Genomic DNA, 24947 nt, shown 5'->3' with positions numbered 1-24947 from the left:
TCATCTGTTAATCAATTTATAGGGAATAATCATCGGTTTCAATATGTTTTGGTTTAAATATGTTTTGCGAAACAGTAATTGGATAAACATAGCTTCACAATCATCACCTCTATGAGTTTTTTATGGATGAAATTGAGAATGTTTTTTACCTCAATCGTACATAAAGTGTTATTTTCTTGTTAAATAGAGTAACAAAAGGAACTTAGTTTTAGATAAATAATTGCTATTTTTCAAGCTCCGCTTGAATGTTGTATAGATTATAAAGATTAATAAATTAAAATGAAGCTTTCAACATTTTACATTGCTGCTTTTAGAGATCTTTTGAATCATATACTTGTAAACAAGAGAGAGTGTAGCCCATTAAAAAAGGAGGAGGATATAAAAAGTTGTTGATAAGGAGCTATTATTCTTTACTTCCATTGCTTGACAATGTCGTTAAAAGTGTCCCAGTTCTCCTAACAAGCAAAAACTGGAAGTATTACGTTTCCTCGTAAAAGACTAGGAATCACCTATAATAAATGTATTTCCACGTATTTGAATTTAATTTTTGTTCATTTTCGATTTACAATGAGTGTATCCTTTGCCCTCCCCCCCTGAAAAAATTTGATGACGGGCATGTGTATTTGGTGTCTTGTAAGAAATTTTTGTTCAACCCTCCTACGACAAATATGAATAATTTCGTACATATACCTTTAACAAATTTTGTTCCTCCCCACCTAAAACTTTATGCTGCATCCCTATCATACACGTTCACTACACAGAGAATTCATTAAATAGGAGAATCTTACTCTTTAAAAACATTGACTAACGAGCATTATGGCGCAATTAGAACTACAACATCACTGAAGAATGCAGTACAAGTAAACAAAACTTTTTTTTTGCTGCAAAAGTAAATATGAAAAAGTAAAAGTAACAGCCATTAAATATTTCAACTTCTTTTTAGAGTGCCCAGCTCCAATATAAATCGTGTCGTATTCTATTTTGTTTGATTTCTTTTCAATTCTTCATTTCTTAACTTACATTTATTTAAATTCTATTTTTTTTGAACCCTTTTTACTTCCTTTTACAAAAAGGAAGTATTGTATTCGCGAAAAAAAAATTCACTTAAAAATTGGCCTTAATTTCCATTTTGCTCACCCCCAAATGAATGTTGTGTTTTTTTTTCGACCCGACCACACGTGGATATATGCCTAGGAACGTACAGACACCCGAAATATTCATTTTGACGACCCCCGAGTTAATTACAACGAATTTTCTCGTGACGTCCGTATGTACCTATGTATGTACGTATGTGTGTATGTGTGAATGTATCTCGCATAACTCAAAAACGGTATGTCCTAGGAAAGTTGAAATTTGGTACGTAGACTTTCTCCTAGTGGAGTCAGTTGTGCACCTTCCCTTTTGGTTGCATTCGGGTGTTCCTAAGGGCGTCTTTTGCCCCTTTTTGAGGGGAAATCATTCTCGATGTAAAGTAAACTCAAGTTGTGTTATAATTTGTTGGACATTTGGCGATATATCGCCAGTCCTTTGGTTGCCAAGTTTTGTCGCCAACTTGGGGACAAATATGGCGATTTTTTTTTTATAAATTTGGTTTCAGTTTGGCCATTGTTGGTGATATTTAGAGAGTAAACAATTGAATCACATTAAAATTGCCAATAATGGGGAAATGACATTTAATTGGAGTGACCAGTGTTTGAGAATCATGCTTTATACCTTTTCATTCCAAACATTTGCTACTAAAATCGATCTTTGTTGCTTTTTGTAAAATGTTAACAAACGACAGAATTTTGTTTTCCTTGAAACTTTAAAGTTTTCCAATATTCAGTGAAAAGCTGCTTTCTCCATCTTTTATCAACTAAGTATTGAGCCTTTGAATGCAATTGCTAATTTCAAATATTGCCTTGTTATTACACGACACAACAAATTTGAGTGCAGGCCCCGTCCTTTCGAATTTTTCCGGGGGGGGGGGGGCAATGGATGTATACTCACTGCATTTTTTTTCGGTAAACCACAAAAACCACACCCACTTTTTGCAAGAACATTAACTTTTCAAAGCTGGGGAGGGGTGCAATTGACCCGCTAATTGACAGGTGTGTTGGAGTGAGTCATTTTTAATGTTATTCAATTAAAGAAAAGAGTGAATTTTTCTCAGGATAATTTAAAAAGAAAAGTATTTTTCAATTACTACTATTAATTCACACTCTCCCCATAATTTATACATCTTGTTGAAATTTTCATTCGATAATAAAATACTTTTTTATTTATTCACTCAAGTTGAAATATATATATTTTTAACTTGTAGTGGATGACACTTGATGTTTATAGTTTTTTCAAACATTAATTCGATAATTAAACTTAGTTGGTTTTCGATTTACATGGGGGAAAGTAAATTCTGTTATGTAAGGAATTAATACCGTCTGTGACGAAGCGTGTAAATCGCTGGTTAAAACTCACTAAAATAAAATTTTTCTTCGTTGACCTAAGTTGGAATTGACTTTGATTTTTTTTTTTCAATATTGCTTGGTGTTTTATAAATTCTTTATTTTTTTATCCCATGGACACCATAATGGCAGTACTGTTATTGTTTTGCCATTCAGTCTCTCTGACGTCTCAGAGTGCGGGAGATCCCTTACTATCGATCTACTCCGCTACTTCCTCTCCCCAGCTCTGGAGTGAGCTCGCCCACCACATGTCCGAAAGAAGCCGCGGAAAGCTGCGAGTGAAGGACAAAACGAAGCGCTTATTTCTCCCCCTCCTTTACGGTTGTTTTTTTCTTTTCATTGCCAAATTTGCTGCAGCACACCTAACTGGTGCAGATTTTATTTTCGTAAGGGGTGCTCACCAAATATTTGCAGACGCTTGGTGAGATACCTTAACAAACTTTAAATATGTCAGTATTTTTTTTTTTTTTACATTTTTCGTTTAATTACTATTGTTTTCTTTTATAAATCGTTTGAAACATTAGTTTTCTGACGTAAGTAACTTTTCAAAAGTAAATAAATGTATTTTTTTTAAGCTGTAAAAGCATTTGAAGAAGGGTAGTTGATATTCTCAAAGTAGCAGCAATTTGTTCCGATTATTTTAACACAAAAGCAACTTTTATTTGCTTTGTTGTACATTTTTCATTTGTTTCAGTAACCTTATTTTTTTTCCCCTTCAAATTCTTACTGAAGTGCTTCTAATGTTTATAAAAACATCACTATCTTATTATGTGTCAGTAGAACGTAGCGAGTAATTTTTCATGGGGGGAGGGGAGAGAGGAGAGTGTCATATGGGAAAATTTTTGAAATTAATGGCCGAAAAGCGCAATTTAAGGTCCTGGTTCGTGTGTTCATTCAGATAATTTTGTTGCTTCAGGGGAGGGGGGGGGGGGGGTACGACTCCTTATTCCCTCCTTTGCTACGCCACTTCTTGAACAAACATTTTTTTAGAAGTTTAGCTTGTTGAAAAAAGGATTGCAAATGGGATTTTTCACAAAATTTTGTTGTAGTGAAACAACTAATCCTTCTGAAAAATTGCAATTTCCTAGATGAACCCTCTATGTTTGTGTGATTAGGGGGGGGGGGGGGTGAGGACTTCTAATGCAGGCTTTTAAATCAAATTTCCATCATCATATTACCTTGGATTTGTTAAATTTACTTTTGGCTGACATTCTTTTCCTGTCTTATTTTCTGTTGTTACTAAATTTAAAGATAATCCCATAATGAGGTAACTTTTGCCTAATAATTAAACTTTAAAAGTTGTACCCAAAAGAGCTTTGCAAGCCCTCCCCCCTCCCATTGCAGAAGATATGCTGCTATGTTACATGCAAGCAGGGGTGTGTCCATTGGCGGAATCCTTGAATATTTCCCCCCTCAAAGCAAAGGACATTTTCTCTTTTGAGCCGCAGAGAAAGCTAAAGCCAATCTTGTCCCTCTTCAAAATTTAATCATATCCCTCTGAAATTTTTTTCCTCACTAAAGAACTGCAAAAAAATAAAAATTATTGATGGATAAACCTTACATTTTTTTTCACATTGTCGAGTTTTGCTATGTTTTTTCTGATTTATGTCTACACTATACGTTTCACTACGCATATCCATTTGAGCAACAGAAAGCAATGAAATTGAAATTATATTTTTGCATAATTTATTCTATTAAAGTATCATTTTCCAAAATAATTTATATCAAGTTTCATATTTTTAAAAGAAGATATTTATCCTGTGTAACATCAATATTAAGCATCATAAAAATTAAATTGCTTATTCTTTTGCTGTTTTTCAATATTTTTTTTCAATATTACAGTGAAATTTCGAAACCCATTTGTAAGAAAGTACACTTATTTTAGTGTGGGTAGCAGGAAAGGTTCGCTTTGTAAACAAATGCTTATTTTTGATTTCTTTTCAAAATTATTTTTTAAAATGAAAAGTTATACGTATATATATATATATATATATATATATATATATATATATATATATATATATATATATATATATATATATATATATATATATATATATATATATATATATTTTGTTTTTTGTTATAGTTTTTCTTTATTAAGAAATTAAGCATATTTCATCTTTCACGGACATAAATCAAGCTTGGTGGCGTTCTGAGTAAATTTTTGCTCTAAATAAACTGCTAAACATTTATGCTTGAAATTCTGATAATTTTTCTTTTTTACAAGTGTTGTGCATTCTAATTTAAAATTATAAATAAATCTGTGCAAGAACTTTTTTTAACCCCTTTTTTTATTGCGTTAGAAATGCATATTTGATTTCAGAAATGCATTTTTGTTTTAAAATAGATGATTTTCAGTCAAAAATAGATGATTTTTATTTTGAAAAAATGTCTGCTAACTGTTTATTGCGAAAATTGCCTTGCTTATGTTTTCAACTGAGAGATTAGAATTTGGAAATTTTTTGTGAAGTGATGATGTCACAAGTAATGCAGAAGAAAAGGGGAAAGGGGGGGGGGGGTAATCTTCTAGAACTCTTGTATCTAAGTCCTATTATCAATCTCGGTCTCATATCAAAAAACTTTTAAGAATTGCATGACCAGTAAGAAGAAGAAGAAGAAAAAAAAACACTGGCGGTGGGGGGGGGGGGGGGGGGGGACAGTCTTGGTATCCCAAAGAGAAAACTATGGGTGTATAGCACTACAGCTCTAATTTTACTACATCACTTTTACTTAAAATAAGTTGATCCTATTGCTGTTTTTTTTCTTCTTTGTTTAGAAAATGCATAAAAAAATCGATTTATACAAAATGATATAGTAAAGAACAACTCCCAAATAGTAAAATGTAATCAGTGCTATAGTTGGAATTTTTTTTTTTTTTTTTGGGAAGGGGAGGGGGACTCACCTTGGGGTTTGGGTGGACTCACCAAAAGAAAAGGTGGTTTGAAATCCATTTGATTTTGCATTATTTAAACAATAAAAAAACCACTTGATTTTTTTTACCATAAAAACAAATAATACCACCAAATATTTTTACAATAATAATGAAATATGTATGGCTTCCTCCCCTCCCCTGGCCAACTACAGCTCTAACACAGATTGGTTTTTTTGCAGCCATCTCTGTTGTAAAAAGTTTTTGTTTTTACCTTGTTATCAATTCATAAATGATTTTCAAATACGTTTTCTGAATATCATGCTTGGAATTGAGGCTGTAAATTTGGATAAATTTCATTTTGTGAGGTTCTTAAATTAAAAAAAGAAGTGTACTGATGCATTATTTTTAATTACTTATACTATCTTAGATTTTTCAAAAAATGAAATTCATTGTCATTTTATGTAAGTTTGTACTTTATTTTATTGTTATCATTTTTATTTGTCATTTCTTGCTGAATTTTGCTGCTCAGAAAGCAGTTAAACAATATTCCTTTTTCTTTTTCACAGAGGGAAAGTAGGCCTTCTTTTCGCAAAAGAAGTGATCCAAACATTCCACGTTCCAAGAGGTGAGCTCTATTTTAACATTTGTGTTGCATTTTTATTTATTTATTCATTTATTTTTTGAAATTAATTATTGAAGTAAAGCATACTTTGTACATCATTACCACCCATGTAACGGAGTTGATTGTTTAAAATCACGTCATTTTTGCAAGCTTTGGCTATTCTGAAATAACTCTGGCTACAAAATTTTTCATTTTTGGGATGAATTTCTTTCTTCCCAAAGAAATTCATCCCAAAAATTTTTCCTTTCCTTCTTCCCTTCCTTAAAATCATTTTGAAATCCATCAAAGTTAGGGGGAAGATTTAACCATATTAAAAGCGCACATTCCGAATCTATTGTTTTACGTGAGAACTTTCTGCTTTTTAAAGCTGTCTCCTGGTTTCCTGCTTAGGTATAATTTTCTTTCACTTTTTAAAACAATTTGGCTAAAATTACTTAAACTGCTGCGGACCATCTAAAAATTGAGGGCTACAAAAAATCATGAACCATAATTGGGAATGTTACTGAATGGAAATGTTAAAAAACATCTTTCAGTTTGAAAAAGGGAGAATTTTTGGCAAAACACAACTTGACAAGTTGCTGCTTCATCATAACGATAATAATCATTCTGAAAAACAACACTTATCTACCACAACAGCTGATTGTGAATCTAAAGAATGCATTAAATATCTGAAACTTGTAGTTATAAAAACTACCTCAGTAGTTTTTATAACTACTATACAGAAAGTAGTAGTTATTACATTTTTTGCCAAATGGTTAATACATAACATACTGTATTTTTCTTGGCGTATGTGTAAATATTTACTCTTGACCATATCTCTCAGCTTTAGATGTACAATTTTGATGTTATGTATGTATCAAGAAGTATTTTCGTACATTTAATTTTATGGTGTCTTTTTGATTTTTGGATGAGGAAGTTTGACTGTACCAATGAAAAAAAATGAATTTGTTCACTTTTCTTCAAAATATATTTTATGTGTTTTGAGGAGTCATGCTTTTTGAAGCATTTTCAACATTTGTTAATTTTGTTAGTTTTTTTTTCTTTCCAGTTAAAGATTCTGTAACAGAAACTTTTTTTTTTTTTAAATATTTTTCGGTGCAAAAATTTAAGCCTTTTCATCACCATCTTTTGCACTGCTTTCTTATTGTTTTCTCTCCTGTTTCTTGTGTAAAATGTACTGTTTTTTTTTCTATTCTTCGAAGTAAAATCTACAATTGTTTCTTTCAAAAGGTATGTAAATGAAAAGAATATATATTTTTTCCTATTCTGAAAGATCCTTGAAAGTTCTTTCCTACAAATTAAAAAATATTTTGGCATATGTTTTTTAACAGTTAATGCTTAACATACTGTATTTTCCTTTGAGTATGTGTAAATGTTTGCTCTTGACCATATCTCTCAGCTTTAAATCCGTGGGAAAGTTCCATTAATTATGAAGTCAGCACAAAATTAAAAATCAGTAACAATTAAAAGCTGCTGTGTTGAATTCAAATGTACCTTAAGATATTTTCATTCAAAGTTTCAGATCGTGGATTTTCTTTCAATCTGCGAATGTTATTTTATATTTTGCCATTGGAGTATTTTTGAGACATTGTGTAGATTAAACTGTTGCTAAAAGGAAAATGATTTTTCCTTTCTGAATTGAATTTATGAATTTGCTGAAACAAAAATCAAAACATGTTTCCCTAAAGCATGTTTCCTTTAATATTTAAGAGTAATCCAGTTTAATGTTATTTTTTTCCCTTTCAGTGATGTAGATGTAGATGATAAGCACAATTCTGCCCTAAATGAATCCCGTAGTTCTTCCAATTCAAGTTTGTCTAACAGGTAGAAAAACCTTCTTGTTCCTTTTCATTAGAAAAGTAATGCTTAAAAATTGAACTCTGTGTTTGGAGACATAGAAAATTCTCTGTGCTGATAAATATTATTACACTTCCTAGGCTGTCCAAATTAAGTCCTGTGGTACCAAATTAAGTGTGGTGGTGAGATGCACCATTTAAGTGCACTGCTGCTGTGTGGGGGAACATTTCTTTCTGATAAAACAATGCAAAAAAACTAAAACATATATTCAATAAAACAAGTAAACGCTAAACATTTAAAACAAGAAATAGTGTTTGTACACCAAACAAGTAATTAAATGTGAACGTGAGAGCAATGACGGCTGTTTTTGTGTGGCATCGTTGAGTGGGAGTGGAAGTGAAAGTTCATACTTTTGGTTGATGTTAAAGTTCAAATTTTTGGTTGAAGTTAAAGTTTGTAATTATGGGTTTACCACAATAATATAAGGATGGGAGGGTCTGACCAATAATTATAGATAATAATAATTGAACCTTTGTAACATCATGGCACAAACCTAATGAATGGAGAACTTTTAGGGATTTTTTCAAAGTGTATTTATTGAACTTTAAAAAAATATATTTAAAATAAGAAAGTTCTTACCTCATTAAGAAAAAAAAACTGTCAGTGCCTTACAGCACAAACTCATCAGACAGAAATGTGGCATATTCACATCTAAACATGGAAAACATGGAAGAATAAGTGTTATTATGTAATCACGCTAATTTCTAGAGGGGGCCGAAAAAGACTCCTCTATTGACGCATGGAAAATCTTTTGGAAAACCGTAAGGTACAGAGGAGTAACAGTCCCATCAGTATGGCATGCCATTCAATGTATCTCAAAAGTGAAAGCTTTCAAAACAAACATTGATTGCAAAAATTGTTGACTTATCTTTTTGTATTTTTATATAAATGTCTTTTTTTTTTCGTTTGTCAGAAAATGTGGTAAAATATTTCTGATTTTCAAAAGTAGGTGTATTATAATTTTTTGCTAACATCTTGCAATTGGAAAAATGCACTTTGACACTTTTTGTAGGCTATCACTAGGGTGTGGATCACTTAAAAGTACATAATTAGTACATTTTTGCCACTAACGCTGGCTGCAGTCATATGTACGTGATGAAATAAATCCGCATGTGATGTGTTAAAAAGGAATTAAAGATATCAATAAAAAAGCAAAATATTGAATCATCTACCCATCTCTTAATATAACTAAAGATGACGCTGAAACATAACCATGTTTGCAGAAAATAGTTACAGCAATAAACGGTTTGAGAAAGATAAAAGTTTTTGTATGAACCCCCAAAAATTTTATGGCTAATTCTATGGCTTCTCAACATAAAAAAGTGAATGACAAAAGAAGCAAATTGCAAAAACGCCTTGAGTAGCTGGTGTGTATATGCACATTCAAATAATTTGATTATCTGCCATATAATTGTGTGATTATTGATTTGAATTTGAAAATGTCATTCTCTGTTAGTTTCTACATTTTATATTCGTAGGAAAGTGTTGAAAAATTCATAAAATAGCTAAAATTCATTTAAAAATTGTTCATTTGAGAAGCATGACGTGTAATGCTCGTACATGCTTATATATGCCTGTTTCTATTTAGTTTTAGCATTGTTTACTTAATGAACAGATAAGAAAGTTGTGTAGTGTCTACATCAGATAAAAAAAAAAGCCTTATTCATTAAAATAATTTAATTAATTTTTGTTTGCAGTCTGGACAGTCCGAGCAATTCTTCGGAAATGGTGCATCGGACGCCCACTTCTGTTTCAGAAGACTTCATGCCATCCAACCACACTCCAAGTGGAGTCTCAACTGTCGGACACACTGTTCACACGTATGATGATTCTGATCTTGAAGCAGATGTTGATCCTCCTAATTGGCAGGAGCACGTTGATTGGGAAACCTTGAAGTTGATGCAATCCAAGGAAAAGAAAAGACAAGATGTGATAAATGGTTAGTATTTATGCCATTATTTGACAATTTTAAATTATGAATCATGGTGGAAATATACTTTCAAAACTTGTTAACATTAATATATTAAGAATATGCGAGTTATGCAAATGTAAACGTGGCGACTAACAACAGGCTCTGGATAGGCTGGTCATATTCAATTTGTTAGTTTGCAGTAAAGATCAAGGGCCCTCTTAAAGCTATCCACCCTCTTGCTCATTACAACTTCTTCCGATAAGCTATTGCAAGTGTCTACAGCTCTACTAAAGTAGTAATTTCTCCTCATTTTCAGGTTAGGCTGAGATTCGAACAGCTTAAAACAATGACCCCTTTCTTGCTTTCCGTGCAAAAATTTAACTCATTCACCTGTTTCATTTTGATAAATTTAAACAACTGAATCATGTCCCCTCTGACTCTCCTATGCTCCATGCATAAGCTCTGTAAGTATTAAGCCTTTAAAATCTGGTATCATAATCTCAATCTGAAAGTCCCCTTACTTCTAGTAAGTTGATTTTCAGATTTACTACTACTGGGCTAGTAAGTTATTAACCTAGTAGCCCTACTTCGAACCCTTTCCAACAAAGAAACATCTTGAGATGATTAGACCAAAAGAAGATTGTACATGTGCTGTTTCAGATTAAGTTTAGTGAATTCATAGCTTAGATTTAATTATAGAAAATCAAAGCTCAAATTTATATCCGTTTCATCTTAAATTTTGAGATTACCTTCAATTATTTCAATTGTAATAATAATAATAAAAAAATAAGTATTATTTACATAGCAACATTTTGTGGGATTCTGTTAGTTTCAAATTATGCTAGTACTTCTCTTTTCATAATAATGCTCTAAGTTAATTCCAAATGCTGACTGTTTTTAATAGTTAAATGTTTTACTGCCTAAACAAAATCCTTTAAAATTAGATTTGTAAAAATTAAGATAGAAAATTTTTAATGGTACATAGAGGATAACTGAAACTTTTCTATTGATATAAAAATGTTTAAATCAACAAACAAAAAGTTTTTTACATTGAGTCAATTATTTATTTATTTTCCTTTTTAAAATATGTAAACTAGTCCGTGAATGTTTAATGTTTTCCTATTAGCCTATTGAAATATGAAACTATGAATGCATATTTTTAACATGTGTGAGCAAAATAATAACATATTTGTAACATCTTTTCAATATAGAGTTATTTCACACTGAAAGGACTCACGTCAGAAATCTGAAAGTACTCGATAGGCTGTTTTACAAACCTTTGCTCCAAGAGCAGCTGCTTCCAGTAGAGGTTCTTCATCTCCTTTTCCCTAACTTGGAAGAAATGCTGGACATTCATAGTAACTTTAATAACAAGATGAAGGCTCGAAGAAAAGTGGAACCTGTGATAGGAGACATTGGACAGTTAATGCTTGAGATGGTATGTATTTTGAAATTGTTCTTTAAAAATTACATGGCTCTTAAAAAGGACTATCTGTTTAATTGCAAACTAGTATGTACTATATATTTATCAGCCTTTTTTTTTCTCAGCAGATGATGATTTTTACACCATTTGTTTTAAAGAAATTGTTAGAAAGAAATAATTATTTAGAGATGAATTTTGGTATTGATTATCATGTATTTTAACTTTATCATTTTATAAGTAATACACTAGTTACAATAGTTGAAATTACAAGTTCGTAAGTAAATTTTAAAAGTTTTCTTTAAGTAACATTTAACAATTAATGTGAGTTAAAAATTTACAGTGATTCTACCTTGGATAAAACTCATATATTTTTGAAGTGAAGGGAAGGTTCCCCTTCAAGCTTCATGTATGGAAAGGATCCCAGATTTGAGGAGGAAGAAAATGCAACTGTATTTGACTGTTTCGGCTTTTTATATATTCTAGCTGTATAAAATTTTGATGTCGGTTATAAAAAAAAATAATTTGTTAGAAACAATTTCATGTTTTTTTAAATATTTTCATTGATATTTTTGGTTAGTGGTAGTCAATTTAGAGATTCATCACTTATTATTTTGTTATTGTAAAAAAGATCATGCTTTCAAATAGTCTTAACTAGTCCTTGAAAATTTTTTTCTATTTTACCGACAAACCATATCAACAAAAAGTTTTTAAATACTAGGGAGCAACATAAATTACAGATTTCACAAAATACCTTTTTCATGTTCTGAAGGTAAAAACTCATGAAGTTTTCCATTGTCCATCAGTGCTCTTTTCCCATTTTTTGAGTATCAGAATTCAAGCAAACCTGGTCTTTGTGCATTGCTTTTCCCGAGTTCTATTCTGTGCCTCAGGGCCAGATTTATGAATGTCAAAAATGACAATTTTCAAGGCTATTTAAGCATTGTGTGTAGAAGTTTATAAAGATTGTTGGGGTCAATTCTAAAAATGATAGTGTTGCCAGAATGCAAGATGTAAAAGTTTTTAAGAAAATTAATTCTAAAGAAACATTTGAAAATTCTTGTATTCATTTGACAAATGTTGTTGAATTGTAAAATTTCAAGAGCTTTTTGAGATCTGTGAGATTATTATTCAGCTGGTTCAACCACATATGAGGTAGTGAGAAGCAAAGGGATGTAAGTTGACATTTTCAAGTTTTAAGTAAAACACGCTTAAAGATAACATCCTAGGTAGGCTTTCATTGAATTTTTTTTTCTAAATCATGCTGTGTAGCAGCAGCTACCAGGGTTACTAGTACCATCTCTTGCCCTAAGACAGAGGAGAAGTTCATCTGCCTTGTGTACTGGTTATCTCCAAATTTTTAATTTTGCCTCTTATATCCCTTTGTCACTGTCTCATATATGTGTGCGCAGGTGTAAAAAAATTCTTTTTTTCCTTTTCTCATCTACCTTTAGACAATTACCCTAACCAGAAGGCTTAAAAAAATTACATTAGCATAGGAAGACATTTTTGAGAAGTTGTTATCAAACATGTAATGAAAGCTAAAAGATAGTCTAATGTAGAAATAAATTATATGTTTTTTTTTTTAGTTTGATGGCCATGCTGGAGAACATTTAAAACATGCTGCAGCAACTTACTGTGAAAATCAATCAATAGCATTAGAAAGTCTAAAAATGAGACAAAAGAAAGATCAGAAACTAGCACAATATTTATCGGTAATTTTGTCTTTTTAGTTAATTTTTGTGTTTTTAGACAAGGAGGTAGATGGAAACAACCTATTTATTTCCCCATGAGATTAATTTATTTAAATAATTGCACTATACACTATTAGTTTAGAAGCTTAAGAAGTTCTACACGGATAATACTCTGGCCAATAGGTTGCATGTGACCAGTTGAACCCCCCAACTAATCAGACATCCTTTGAAAGGAAAAATCCTACCAAAAATTAAATCATGCACTGAATTTTTCTTTATCTTTACTAATAATAAAGTTGAAAGGCTGTATGTCTAGATCTGTGGATGTCTGTTGCACACATAGCACCTAGACCGTTTGCTCATTTTCATGAAATTTGGCTCAAAATTAGTTTTTAGCATAGAGTGAACACCTCAAAGCGATTTTTTGAAAATTCGATTTTGTTCTTTTTCTATTCCAATTTTAAGAACATAATACCGAGCAAATTATCATAAGGTGGAGGAGTAAATTACCAAATTATCGTAATGTGGAACTGTAACATGGGGGGGGGGGGGAAATTAACAAAGCAAATTGGCGAGAAATTCATCATCCATTATTTTTAAGTATACAGGTGAACCAAATGACCCTTTAATTTTCTCCTGCAGGCAAAGCCGTGCGGGTACCGCTAGTTTAAAATAAATACTGAAGTGTACTTAACATCAAAATTTAATCTTCCCAAAAAAAAAAAAAAAAAAAAAAGAGGGAGAGTAAAAAAAACTTAGTTTTCATTTACTCCAGAATACAATATTTACAAGGTGAATGGAAGCACCTAAATTGTTCATCAAAAATTTCTGGGATGGTGAATATCATAAATAAATATATTTTTGTCTACATGAAAAGTAAAACTAGTTGAAATCAGTTACCATACATTTGTATGATGAGGAGAAAATGTTAGGTCATTAGACTTTAAAAAACCACTTTTCAATGTCATCTTCAAATAATGATGATGCCTACACATTTAATTTTAAGCATGCAGAAATCTCAGAATCTTTTTTTGTATGTTGTTACCTAGTCTTCACTCACCAACAGTATAGTTTCAAAAATTGCCACAAGTGTGGGAACACAGTTTGTTTCCATTGATCCCATGTCTCCTTTTATCCCTACTGACCCTACTTAATGTTTCCATTTATTTCATGTTTCCTTTTATCTGTACCAGGGTTGTCCTATTTTGTACACCCCGGAAAAAAACGTCCTGGACAAAATGTCATTTTGTCCATTTCATCCATTTTGACCACTTCATCAATAAACTGAAAGTTTTGAGCTAAAATATTGAAGTTTGAAAATTATAAATTATTATATAGCTTTTTCCTATTCAAGTAATACTTTAATATAAAAATGGCATTCATAAATATGGATATAAAGAATTGATTGTAAAATATTTTAAAGGTGAAAATAAAAAAAAGTAAGATCAGTTGAGAAGTTTATGTAAGTGTGTTAATAAATCAAATGAGTGTTAAAATAAATTATAATGCATGTAATAGCATTCATAAAATAAGCACATCAGCTGTACATTTTAAGACGTTTATCTCTGATATGGAAGTTTATTGCCCATAGTTAGTGCATTTATAAAATTAAAAATTTTGAAATAAAAAGTTTTTAGAAGTTGGAGTTTCAAAACATTAAAAATCATAATTTAAAAAAAAATAAAAAAACCTACTTGATAATAAAAGAAATGTTGGCATGAAGTGAAATCTGTTCTTGCAATACAAATACAAATATGATGATCAGCAACAGGCTCTGACTAGGCTGTTCCTAGTCAATTTATTAGTCCCCAATGAAGATTAATGGCCCTTTTAAAGCTATCTACCCTCTTGCCTAATATAGCCTCTTCCGGTATACTGTTCTGAGTACCCACAACCCTACTAAAGTAGTAATTTTTCTTAATTTTTGTGACATTAACATATCCATAAAATATGCTGAGGGGGGTGACATCAACAAAAACTCAAAAAATAATTACAATTGTAAGATATTTGTAGTCTATAAATCTTCGTTTTGTATATATGTCTCCAAGCATTTCATTTGACTTTCCCATTGAGTTTATTTTCTACTATTTTATATAATAGTCTAGTCATGCCCAATAGCTTATTCGCATTGTTAAATTTTATTACTTCTAAGTAAATTATGATCTAAAATCAGCTGCACCAATGTGTAGTTAAAATTTCTTTTAGATTTATGAAATTCTAAAGCTAATGATTCTATATTAATTAAATGATTAATTCATAACAGAAAATGTATTAGAATAATATATTACCCCATAACAATAAATTTATGTATGTATACTCAGTTTATTTTTCATTTCGTCCATTTTTTCCTGTTTCTTCCTGCGTCCCGGACTTTTTACAAAAAAGTGAACAAAATATCAACCCTAATCTCGGTGTTGATCCTTCTTAAATATAGATTCTTTCGATTGATTAACCTATTTTTTTCTTTATACTTACAGGTTTTAACATTTAGCTTATCCCCCCCCCCCCCCGAACAGTCTAAATAAACCAAGTTATTGTCATTATACAAACAAAATGATTTAAAAACGTATGAAATCACTTGATTAATAATGGCAATCATTCTCTATTCTTAGTATTCTATTATCTATGCAAGGTCTGTCCCAAAAGTATCCGACTTAACTTGATTTGTCCACTTTTGATCTAGTCCTTCGTCATCTGGTTGTTGGCATTCTTTGAAGTAGTCAGTGTTTGGAATTACTTTTTGTACATGCATCACATTAGTTTCAACAGTCTCTTGGTTGTCAAATTGGTGTCCGTTAAGAAGCACTTTCAATCGAGAAAGTGATAAAAGCTGCAGCAATAATGTCGGGACTGTTTGGAGGCTGACGAATCTGTACAACTCTGTTTTTGATAAAGACTGCTGCACAAGGTTTGATGCCACATGATGACTTGTCATTCTAAAATTCTCAGCTAAAATTCGCCCTTGAATACTTTTTGGTATTCCAAAGGTATCTTCCAGTTACCCGCAGTCAAACGACGATCTTGTTCAAGCACAACTCTCACTCCCTCAAATTATCCGATGTTTTTGCTGTTGAAGGTCAACCAGAACGAGAATGACTTCCCTCCAGACGAGGCTGAACCGAAACAGTTCCTCCACCTTCCCTCTTCATATTTTGCCTATTGAAGATATTGCTTACTGTTTGAAAAGCAAGTAGTTGATCATCATTTCCCAATACATTTATATCCATCTCCTTACACTTGTACAGTGATATGCACTTCCCATTGAGTGTTTAATGATCAAAAATCAGCAGAGATTCATGACACCATCATGGTGCTTGACACTCTTCAGCGTTTTTATTACCTCTCTAGTTTTACTGTTACCCCTGAGAAGAATTTGCCTTATTTATAATGTCTATTTTATTACTCTTTTCAAAAAAGTCAAGTGGAGCCTTTAGAAAAGGACAATGAATATCCTATTAGGAACAAAAAGCGGGGTAGAGTAAAGCCACTAAAGTCAAAGCGTGAAATAGAGAGGGACGACTGTAGAGATGGCCTGAGTGTTGTGGCGCAAATATGTGAATGCAAATCAGATACTTTTGGCAAAGGCCTTGCATATAACTGTTAAAGACCCAAATAGGAGAATGTCAACATTCGGTGGTTTGCCAATGTCTTAGCTGCATAAATGTTTATATTCACCTGGGAATGTTCACCAAGGCAAATGTATACATAGGCTCAAATAGAAGATGTTGTGTGTAGCTGTGCCTTAAGTAGTTCGTCACTAACAAGGCTACAACGTGGTTTTGAGGAAAAAACAGTAGAAGCTCAGTACACTATAACCAAGGCTTAAAAGTTACTGTATACAATTACGAAATTTTCAATACAGTTTTTGCTTAAGGTTTTTACCAAGGCCTTTACTTATTATCCCCTCTACCATTCAGTCCAGCCATTGAACTAAATATTAAAATGCGAATAAAAGTGTATTTAGTTGTTAATTGTAGTAACTTATAAGAAAATCATTTCAACTTTTTGACTTTGTTTCTGAAATATTTCATAATAATTTTTAAAAAACCTAAAGTTTTCTTGTGCGTGAAGTTTTAATTTTCAATGTAATTTGCAAATAATACTTTTTCTTCAAAGGATGCTGAAGCTAATAACCTCTGTAGGCGGTTGCAGTTGAAAGATATCATCGCTTCTGGGTTTCAGAGGCTTACAAAATATCCTCTATTACTTAGTAATATAGCAAAGCAAACTCCATGTAAGTGTTTTTGTTGTTAACAATTTCTCAAGAGAAATATTTGCAAGAATTTTCAAGTATTTTTCTTTCAAATATTTATTCCAATTATTCTTATGTGCTTTAATTTTATTTATTTCCTTGTTTATAGCCCAGAGTTGATAAAAATTTCAATAAAAGTAAATAAATAAATAAATAAATAAATAAAATAAAAAATGGGATTTATTTGATTTAAATCAGATGTTTTTGATTTAAATTGATTTTTTTTCATAATTTTATAGAATTTTGAAATTTGAATGCATTTAAGTAATCTTTGATAACCACTAGCGCAGCCAGAAATACTTTCTGGAGGGTTTTTTTTTTTTGATCAAAAATACCCTTGGAGGGGGGGGGGATGATCAAAAATACCTTCTGAAGAGAACTTTTTGAGTAAAAATACCTTCTGAAGGGTTTTTTTTTGGATCAAAACAACCCTTTCATATGCATAAACTACTGTATTAGAATTGGCATTAATGTTAATACCAATGGGTCTGGGGGGTGTTTTCAGCCCCCAAACCCTCCTTTCGCTGTGCCACTGTTAATAACAAATTAAACTGTTCTAGTTAAATGTCTAAATTCTTCTCTTTTTTTATACATAATGAAAGATACACATAAACAAAGTTGGCCACACTGGATAATTTTAGCCACATCTAACGACCATGAACTGCAGGTACATATCTGAGTTTGACAAAACTTGTGCTTCTTTATAAAGCCCCATATCCAGATGGGTCTATTTCCCCGACATTTTTTAACAATCAAAATAAACGTTTCTCCTTTTTTAAAAATAAAATAAAATAAATATAAATTAAAAAATTATATAGAATTTTATTAACTGTAGAAATAAAGAATAAAAATAACGCATAGCATTGAATTATTTTCCTCAAGTAAAGTTTTTTTTTTGCACAAAGATCCCTAAAATAAAATCCACATTGAAAAAGAAAGACGCCTGCTTCTAGACTTTAAATCTTTAATGAAAGTCATCAAGGGCTTTCTTGTCTAATTAATATGCAATATGCGTACCTTATTTTGCTGTTTTGATTTAATGGATGCTGAAGTATGATTAGTTTGTTTTTGAATGAATAATTTAATAGCTTAACTCCTAATAACTTAACTCCTAGATAAATATCCACTATCCAATTTAATTTATTATGCTTAATTTCATTGAAAATAAACATTTTGTTTCATATATCCTTTGCAGGTTCTTTTTTTTTTCAACTTGATTGCTATTATGATTTTTTCAAAAAAAAAAAAAAAAAAAAAATCTTCAGTTTCAATTTACTTTATTTAAGATCAATATGAATCACTTTTTTTTGGTAAGATCATTTATAATCAATATTTATTTGTTTATTGTTTTTCATAATAAAAATGCTCCAAACTTCATGCCTTCAAATTAATTCTCCTGAACTCCTAAAATTTTAGTCTTTAAAAATCATGATTTAAATCAATGATTTTTTTGAAAAATCAATTCATTTAAATCAAGATAAAAATCGGGTTGATGTAAATTACTCAACCTTGTTGTAGCCTGATTGTGTCTTTAACTATGTGCAAAAATATATCTGATAAGTAAATGAGATTTTCTCTTATGTGTTACTACTTTGTTTTTTATAGCTTAACCCATGGGTCCTCAGCCCTATGCCCGCAGACATCACAGCTCCCGCCAATAGTTTTACATGTGCCCAACACTGTACGATTACGATTTTAAAAAGTTCAGTTTTAAAGAAATGTTATGTAAAAGTTATAAATTTTAAGAATTAATCACTTTCAAAAGTATGCGGTACAGCAGATATAAAAGCGCATGGCCAAATGCAAATATATCTGTCTTTTACCTACTTATTATCGCACAACTAAAACTAAATGAGCTGATTCTTTTTACTACCTTTTACAAAAAGTATTGTATTCACAAAAAAAATTTCACTCAAAAATTGGTCTTAATTTCCATTTTGCTCACCCCTGAATGGATGTTGAGTTTTTTTTTCAAACCGACCACACGTGGATATATGCCTAGGAACGTACAGACACCCAAAATATCCATTTTGACGATCCCCGAATCAATTACGAGTTGTCTCGTGACGTCCATATGTACGTACGTATGTGCATATGTACGTATGTGTATGTACGTATGTGCGTCGCACAACTCAAGAACGGTATGTCCTAGAAAGTTGAAATTACGTACGTAGACTCATAGTGGGTTCTAGTTGTGCACTTTCCCTTTTGGTTGCATTCGGATGTTCCTCAGGCGGTCTTTTACATCGTTTTGGGGGGAAATTATTGTTAATTTCAATGCTAACTCAAGTGGTGTTATAATTTGTCAAACACTTGACGATATATCACCAAGCTTTTGGCCGCCAAGTTTTGTCGCCAACTTGGCGATTTTTAACGAAAAATGTTTCAAATCTGGTTTTAATTTGGGCAATGTTGGTGTCATTTAAAGAGTTAACCACTGAATCACATTAAAATTGCCAATAATGGGGAAACAAATCTGTGCAAAATGTTTTTTTTGCTTGGGTTTGCAAGAAACTAGGGGTGAAAATATATAGTGTTTCCCTGCTTACTCCAAGGCGCTACTATCATTAAATTGGCATAAAAAGAAGTCATGTGATACACACATCAGCTTGTTTATACCTGCATTCAAAATGCTCTTTTTGTAAAATGTTTTTTTCCTTCTATGTTTTTAAAAACCCTTCCCATGAATGAGTTATTTTCCCCATGAATGAGTGGATTGTATTAAAACACCATAGGCCTCTAACTACTGAATGAGACAATGAATTTAGTACAGTACAATCAACTCTCAATAAATCAGTCCTTTGGAACCAGCTAAAACTTTCCAGAATTGGTACTTCAAGTTGTCTGAAATGCCTTTCCCAACCATCTGATGAATAGTTTTTATTTTATTTTTCCAGAATAGTGTATAATGAATATAACACTTATAGTTTGGATAAAATTAATTTTCGTACTGAGTTGCAGAGGATACATTTTATTAAGAAAATTCAAAAAAGAAAGTTGTCCTTAGTTGCTTACATTGTTATCGCATCTTAAAACTTCATTAAGTTTGTCTGTTGTATGCCCAAATTTGTTTCAATTGATTTCAGTTCATATTACAGTTGGCTCTCTGTTTAACGACGCTCTATTTAACGACTTTCTCTGTTTAACGACGGCTTTTCACGGTCCCAGATGGTCCACTGTAGTGTTAAAAGCATTCTATTTAAGGACGTTTTCTATTTAAGGACGATTTTTTGAGGTCCCTTGAAAGTCGTTTAACAGAGAGCCAACTGTACTTCTAAATGTCTTTTTGTCAAGGCTGCTCTTTTTAATTTTCATCAAAATTCTAAGCCTCTCAAAGATGAGCCAGCATTAAAATTTCAGGTCATCCATCATGGCAAAACTTAGCCAATAGGCTACTTCTCACGTAATCTTGCAAAACTGTGCATTAAGAAGCACTATTGTCAGTAATTTATCTCCCTCACACAAGCTGATAAGCAAAGCGCAAGTTAAAGGGGGAAAAACTTATTTTTTACTCATTTTGGCTGCATTCTTATGCAGCCAAAATAATGGCAGCGCATGATAAAATAAATGCAGCAGCGCATTAAACAGAAACAAAGCTCTGGTAATTTCGACTTAAAAGGAATACATTTGAGATATAGTGGCAACTTAGTATTGAAAACACTAATGACTGGGACTGAATGAAAATTTGGAGATAATGGAATATTCAAGTTATAAGGCTTCGATTTGTCGAGAGTCATAATAAAATAAATTAATTTTTAGGTCCCATGTACTTGTGTGAATCATAGTTTCGACAATATGACAAAATCAATGTACAAATCACAATTTACAGATGAGCGCATTGACAGTTGTCTGCAACCAGTAATATTGTCTTAATTTCTTCGTTACTATGTTATCTTAAAAATCATATCAACTTTAAAATTAATGGTTTTTATGCTTTATACTTTGTAGATTTTGTGTGATCATTTATTAATTTTTTATTCTGCACAAGATTATAAACAAAAAAAAAAATTAAGTGTTAGTTCATGCATGCTCTTAGGATTAAAAATTTTATTCAGTATGTGTATGTATTCTTAAATATGTCTAACTATTTTTAACACCCTGAAAAAAATAATGATGCCTGCCATCTGACGAGCATTCCAGAATGTGCTCTTAGGTATGGAAAGGTTGGGAACCCCTGGATTAAGTTCAGGACCATAACCAGGAATATGCGCGATCCCTCGTTTCTCCCACCACAGCCCATCTGCATTATCAAATATGTGATTGGCTTTCGTGCCATGCAGAATTTTTTCAAGATTTTTTTTAAAACACTTTTATTTTTAAAGAACTTGTGATTGGAAAATGTCAGGTTTTTAGAGAATCACCCATACATTGCAGAAAGCATACACATACACACGCCATTGCAAAGCAGCTTATAAGCGGTTCAAAACTGACTAAAAGCAGGTAGAATCAGTTCAAAGAACTTTTGAGTGACATATTTCATACTTTAGCGATCAGGTTATCGTTATTCTATCGAATACATATTCCTACTAATCCTAGAATTCAATAATTTTATATACGTCTAGTCATGTCATGAAATGCTTAGTTATTTTGTGAAATAACAGATCTCACACTTTACTGGTAACAGATGCTTATACATGAATTAATTTCAATTTAACTTTATATATTTGAGATTTTGTTTATTTGAAAAATTGTTTCAATTTCAATTTAGTTAGTTTTTTTAGAAACTATTTTACTAACTTGTTGGTCATAATTATGTATAACATTTTTTTTTACAGCTAACACCCAAGAGTATACAGATCTTGAACGTTCTGTTGCATGTAGTAAAGAGATTTTAAAACATGTGGATTCTGCTGTTAAGGAAGCTGAAAATAAATATAGATTGCAAGACATTCAGAAAAAAATGGATAAAAGCTCATTTGAAAAGTTTGAGCATCCGATTGTTAAGTGTTTTAAGGTAAGTGTTTTGTTTCTCGTAGCAATGTTCTTTTCAAAAGGAAGTATTAAAGTAATAATTATGGTCATATTCTGTAGTGATAGGCATTGTCAATTTGGATTGTACATAATCATCTGAGAACTTAGTTACCCCATGGGTACCCATCCCCCGAAGGGCAAGGGTGCTCCCCCTAAATCAGTTAGTCCCCCCCCCCAAAAGAGAAAAAAACTCCTTAAAACACCCCCTCCTAAAAATTTCAATGGCACAAGCTGTGCCCTGGGTATGTCTGTATTATCTAGCTATGCTGTTGCTGATATGTAAGGTTCAAAACTAAATTAATTTTTTTATATAACTATCAATATGCTTAAACAAAGTAACTTAGATACTTGAAAATCACCAGTAATTTAGAGCGTCCAAAAAGCATTTTTATGTGAAACATCAAGTTGTGTTTATAAACGCAAATGAATTCCTATGAATCAGGGCTGCAGAATTAGTCTGACTGGTTTTGGGCTAAAGTAGTCAAAGTTGGGAGCCAGAGGCTTAAAATTCCAAACGTTGAAGTTAGGGTTGGTCATTTCCCCTCAGAATCTGCAACTCTGTCGTTCTTCTGAGTCTGAATGATTTTGAGGTAGAGGAGACGAAGGCTCTACATATCCCAGGGTTGGAATCGCATTCAGTCATTTTCCCTGCGACATGGCAACTCTGCTATAAACACTGAAAATGAAGTAAATCACCAAACATGGCAGATTATTTTTTGTCGCAGTAGAGATTGACGACTCATACAATTAAGTCTCAGTTACTTCGTCTGCAGCATACATATATTTGACACAAATGCTTAGTCAGTCTTAACACCACCTGCCAGAATTTTGTTTTGGTGGAGAAATCCCTCCGGGACGACTCAATATCAGACAAGCATTGGGATCAGTTGAAGATGAATACCACCTACTCTTGCGATGTCTCAAAGTTGGTGATAGCTCATGAGGACCATATTGCAATAATTAACTTTTACAAATGTCTGTATTTATGCGTTAATGATTTAAAAAAATAACCTTCCAGACTCTATGCCAAAGTATGCAAAGGCACTTATTTTTGCGAGCCATAAAATATATCCATGATTTCCCTTGCTAAAAATTTTGTGATTTTTATATGATCATAATCGAAAGTTGATGCTGTATATGAAGTTGAATATTTTGCAATGTTTATATTTTTGCAGTTACGATGGACTCGCGAAATCACGAAAATAATTACCTTTACACAATAGTAGAACCTCTATGCTCTGAGCCAATTGGTTTGCATTAAATGTCGAAAATCTTGGTTAGTAGAAACTTCGTATAAAAACTTTGTCTGGATTAATCAATGTTTTACTGTTAAAACACTAAAATAGGTAAGTAACTTGTAAGTTTTAAAAATTCAGTGGATTTGTTTTTACAATGCCAAGTTAAATACTGAAAAATGCATTAAAAAACAAATTTCCATAAAATATTTTTATTTCAAAATTAAATATCATTTTATTAAATTTATTTAAAAAAAAATAAGTTCGTTACTTTTCTTTGTAAAAATTCCGAATATCTGTTAATAGCTGCCCAATCACACAAAAAAAGACTTCATTATCGTCTCGGTTAACTGAAACCTTCGTTTATCAAAGCTTGGTTAATTGAGGTTGTACCTACATTGAAAAATTTAATGATGCTGCAGCCAATTAAGTGAGTTAAATGTTATGACATAGAAAAAAAAAGACTGAATTACATGATCTTATTTTGGCAACAGCTATTTTGATTAAAATTTTATTAAAATTTTGTAAATTAAAGATTGTTTAAAATTATTTCAAGAATGAATATTTATGTTGATTGATCAATATTTGTTTTAATATTCTCAAATTTTCACTTTGTAGAATTTGGATGTCACGAAGCATAAATTGCTGCATGAAGGGCCTCTTACGTGGCGATTTAGCAGACAGAAAACAGTCGAAATGCATGTGGTGCTCTTGGAGGATTTATTAGTTCTTTTTCAAAAACAAGATGAAAAATACATATTAAAATTTCACAACACTAAACCTCACAACACAAACTTCATCCCATACTAGTGCACGTGAAGATACTAAGATTATGCACAGTCCAATTCTTCGAGTCCATAACCTTCTCATCAGACATAATGCTACAGGTAAAAATAAAATCTCTTGCTATGAATTATTTTATTAAAATGGTTTGATAAATTTTCTTTTTGCTACAGTCGGACCCCGATTTAATGCATCCATCGGGACTGAAACTTTTACACGTTAAATCGGAGTTATTCGTAATATTGGGGTGTGAAATTTAAAAAAAAAAAAAAAAAAAAAAAAAAAAACTGAACTTACCTTATCTAAAACACCTAATAAGCAACTACACAAAAATATCCATAATTAGAAAGTGAAGCTAAATTAGAAACTTTTTATTCAGCATTTCACGACTTGTTACACACTAGTTATTTTGAAATTTTAAACTACTTGGTAAAAGATGTGTGACAATTTCCTTGGTATTTGACTTGAAATAATTCTCTTTCAACTTGATAGACCGAAGAAAATACAGTATCATTTGCAGCCTACTGCATGAGATATGCTTTTAGTTTCCAGGCCATGTAAAGCATGTGAAAAAGTAACAGTTTTAAATGGGAGTTTCATTATCGCTTTCTGCTTCAAAATCAATATTCATTGGTTGCCCCCTTGCCCCTCAAAAATTGCTTATTGATTCGAAAAAAAACTCTTTTTCTATTTTGGACAATATGGAAAAACATTTGGAAAACAATGCAATATTTTCCTAGCTCAAATTAAAAAAATATTTTTTTTTTTTGAATTTTAAAATAATTTGTTAATTTGGGGCTTATTATTCGTGAAATAGGGGTTTTTGCCTTTATTTTAGTCGGGGGAAAAAGAAAAATTCGTTAAATCGCAAAATTTGTTAAATTG

The 24947-nt window shown here is 31.6% G+C and overlaps 1 protein-coding gene across 1 annotated transcript in view; it reads left to right on the top strand.

The window, feature by feature from the left end:
* LOC129219901 (rho guanine nucleotide exchange factor 11-like) overlaps positions 1-24228 on the top strand; it is a 116416-nt gene extending 92188 nt beyond the window's left edge. Inside the window, exons 23-30 of the mRNA XM_054854216.1 lie at positions 5883-5941; positions 7685-7762; positions 9493-9734; positions 10919-11145; positions 12717-12842; positions 16938-17055; positions 21849-22027; positions 23898-24228. Of these exons, the coding sequence (XP_054710191.1) occupies positions 5883-5941; positions 7685-7762; positions 9493-9734; positions 10919-11145; positions 12717-12842; positions 16938-17055; positions 21849-22027; positions 23898-24089 (1221 nt within the window). The 3' untranslated portion in view covers positions 24090-24228. The remainder of the gene's footprint in view (positions 1-5882; positions 5942-7684; positions 7763-9492; positions 9735-10918; positions 11146-12716; positions 12843-16937; positions 17056-21848; positions 22028-23897) is intronic.
* Positions 24229-24947: the final 719 nt, after the last annotated feature.

This window comes from Uloborus diversus, chromosome 4 (assembly GCF_026930045.1).
Source record: "Uloborus diversus isolate 005 chromosome 4, Udiv.v.3.1, whole genome shotgun sequence".
NCBI classification, from domain to species: Eukaryota; Metazoa; Arthropoda; class Arachnida; order Araneae; family Uloboridae; genus Uloborus; species Uloborus diversus.
The sequence above is the reverse complement of the archived record's forward strand: the minus strand, read 5'-3'. Positions and strand labels throughout refer to the sequence as shown.